At 52.9% G+C, this 2,090-nt stretch overlaps 1 protein-coding gene across 1 annotated transcript; it reads right to left on the bottom strand.

Annotated features, from left to right (window-relative positions):
* Positions 1–338: 338 nt before the first annotated feature.
* On the bottom strand, positions 339–1,586 carry MRPL51 (mitochondrial ribosomal protein L51). Its single transcript, XM_004596364.3, has 3 exons — positions 1,489–1,586; positions 1,293–1,403; positions 339–548 (listed from the first exon to the last, which is right to left on the bottom strand). Exons 1-3 carry the CDS (start codon positions 1,565–1,567, stop codon positions 352–354), a joined length of 387 nt encoding a protein of 128 aa, XP_004596421.2. The 5' UTR covers positions 1,568–1,586; the 3' UTR covers positions 339–351.
* Between the last annotated feature and the right edge of the window lie 504 nt (positions 1,587–2,090).

The raw sequence follows: 2,090 nt of genomic DNA on the forward strand, positions 1-2,090 counted from the left end.
AAAAACAACTGCTCCTAATCAGGTCTTCTCTCCAGCCCTTCTTCCTTCAGAGGCATCGGCACAGCTGGATGCTAAAGGGCTGGTGGTGAGGACCAAAGATCCTGAGGCCAGAGACGACTCAGACTGCAGATCACAGCATCAGCAGGAGCAGCATCCACAAGAAATGCAGATTTAAACACCACATTGCAAAGGAACTCCATTTTATTACAGAGCACAGCAGCATCTCTTTCCTCATGGGGCAAGTACAGTCCTGCTTCTCCAGGGTGCTTGAAGCGCCTCCCCGGCTCCGGGCTCGCTCCTACCGGTGCTTCCCACGCCGGCTGAAGCGCCTCCCCGGCTCCGGGCTCGCTCCTACCGGTGCTTCCCATGGCGGTTGAAGTGCTTGTAGAGGTATCTGATCCGTTTGTTCAGGTTGTGCAGGTCATCGGCGAACATGCGACTCCCGACCATTTTCTTCTTTCGGATGCAACGCTGCAGTTCGTTCCCCTTCCAGCCTCGAAGCCAGCAGGGCCCCCGGATCAGCTCCTTTGGGTGCTTCTCAAAGTCACCTGGACAACAGGAGAAAATGTGCGTTAGCTCCAAGACACGAGAACTCAGCCTAGACTGGACAAACCTTTCACTCGGGCAGCTGAGTCCATGGCCACCAAAAAGTTGATGGGGAAATGGAATTACGTTTACTTTCATGCAAAACGAGACAGACAAAAAAAACAAAATCTCAAACACACGGGTACAGAGAAGTCTTTAGAAATACAAGAGAAGGGCTCGGCGGTGTGGCCTGGTGGCTAAGGTCCTTGCTTGATCCCATATGGCCGCTGGTTCTAATCCCAGCAGCTCCACTTCCTCTCTATCTCTCCTCCTCTCAGTATATCTGACTTTGTAATGAAAATAAAATAAATCTTAAAAAAAAAAAAGAAATACAAGAGAAAATGTGTATTATTTTAAAAATGCATAGATTCCAACATTTTCCCACCTAACACGCAGTTCTTCTCTATTTTTCAGCGAGCCCTTTGAAGCCCCTAAGATGCATTACGATATGGTATCCAGGGCCAGATCGCTTAAGGGTCAAATTCATTTAATACTTTTGGGGAAACGACTTCATTCTCTCAGGTTCTGGGTTTACTCTCTTGCAAAGTAGAAAGGTTATTCTAAGGAAGAGGATACAGTAGATTCACACACTGAAGGCATTGAGAAAAGCAGTGACCACCACATACACGTGCGCCTTTCCTGTCGGGCACCATACCACCCCGAACACCTGAAATGAAATGCCACTCGGGGGGTGGGGCACGTCTCACCCAGGATGCCGACATTATCATACACTCCAAACAGGGCCCTCTTCTCGTTCCAACGATCCACTATTTTCGGGGGCGGCAGGGTGAGCCTCACACGGGACATTCCAGCAACACCTGGGGAGCAGAAATGAGAAGCAATCGCAGTCGACGACGAGGGGGTAAAAACCAGTCCTCGACGTACCTTGCCAACCTCACTTACCCAGAGAGAAGCTTCTACAAGCCAGGGGCACCCAACCCCACAGGGTCCTGCTGGCACTCCCAGAGAGGAGCCCTGCCATCCTTCCCGTCTCAGCAACACACCCGGGACCGGGACAGTCTCAATAGGATATCATGCAGGGGGCAGCCATGATGGACATTCCCAGGTAGCTGTGGGCGCAGGGCCCCGCCCCTCTAGTTCCGGGCCGCGGACCCCGCCCAGGTGCTTCCGCTCGGCCCCTCACAGTCTCTCGCGCCACAGTGGTTTTTTTTTTTAAAGATTTATTTTATTTTTAGTACAAAGTCAAATATACTGAGAGGAGGAGAGATAGAGAGGAAGTGGAGCTGCCGGGATTAGAACCAGCGGCCATATGGGATCAAGGCAAGGACCTTAGCCACTAGGCCACGCTGCCGAGTCCGCGCCACAGTGGTTTTTACGAACGCCATCTTACAGGGGAAGCTATTTGAGGCTTGGCGTGTGACTCTATCGCAGCGGACGCGCCGGCTCCGGCAGGGTCATCGCACCGGGACGAGCGGGACTCCATTTCGGCGGGGAAGAGAAGGCGGGGGCGCACGAGCCCAGGCCCCGCCCCCCGATGACGCGCG

This window comes from Ochotona princeps, chromosome 27 (genome assembly GCF_030435755.1).
Source record: "Ochotona princeps isolate mOchPri1 chromosome 27, mOchPri1.hap1, whole genome shotgun sequence".
Classification (NCBI taxonomy): domain Eukaryota; kingdom Metazoa; phylum Chordata; class Mammalia; order Lagomorpha; family Ochotonidae; genus Ochotona; species Ochotona princeps.

Excerpts from the sequence above, each read along its gene's own strand:
- MRPL51 (XM_004596364.3), bottom strand. The coding sequence starts at position 1,567 with ATGGCAGGGCTCCTCTCTGGGAGTGCCAGCAGGACCCTGTGGGGTTGG. Across the intron at positions 1,404-1,488 it reads TTGTAGAAGCTTCTCTCTGG|GTGTTGCTGGAATGTCCCGT; the intron begins GTAAGTGAGGTT and ends TCTGCTCCCCAG. Across the intron at positions 549-1,292 it reads TGATAATGTCGGCATCCTGG|GTGACTTTGAGAAGCACCCA; the intron begins GTGAGACGTGCC and ends CCTGTTGTCCAG.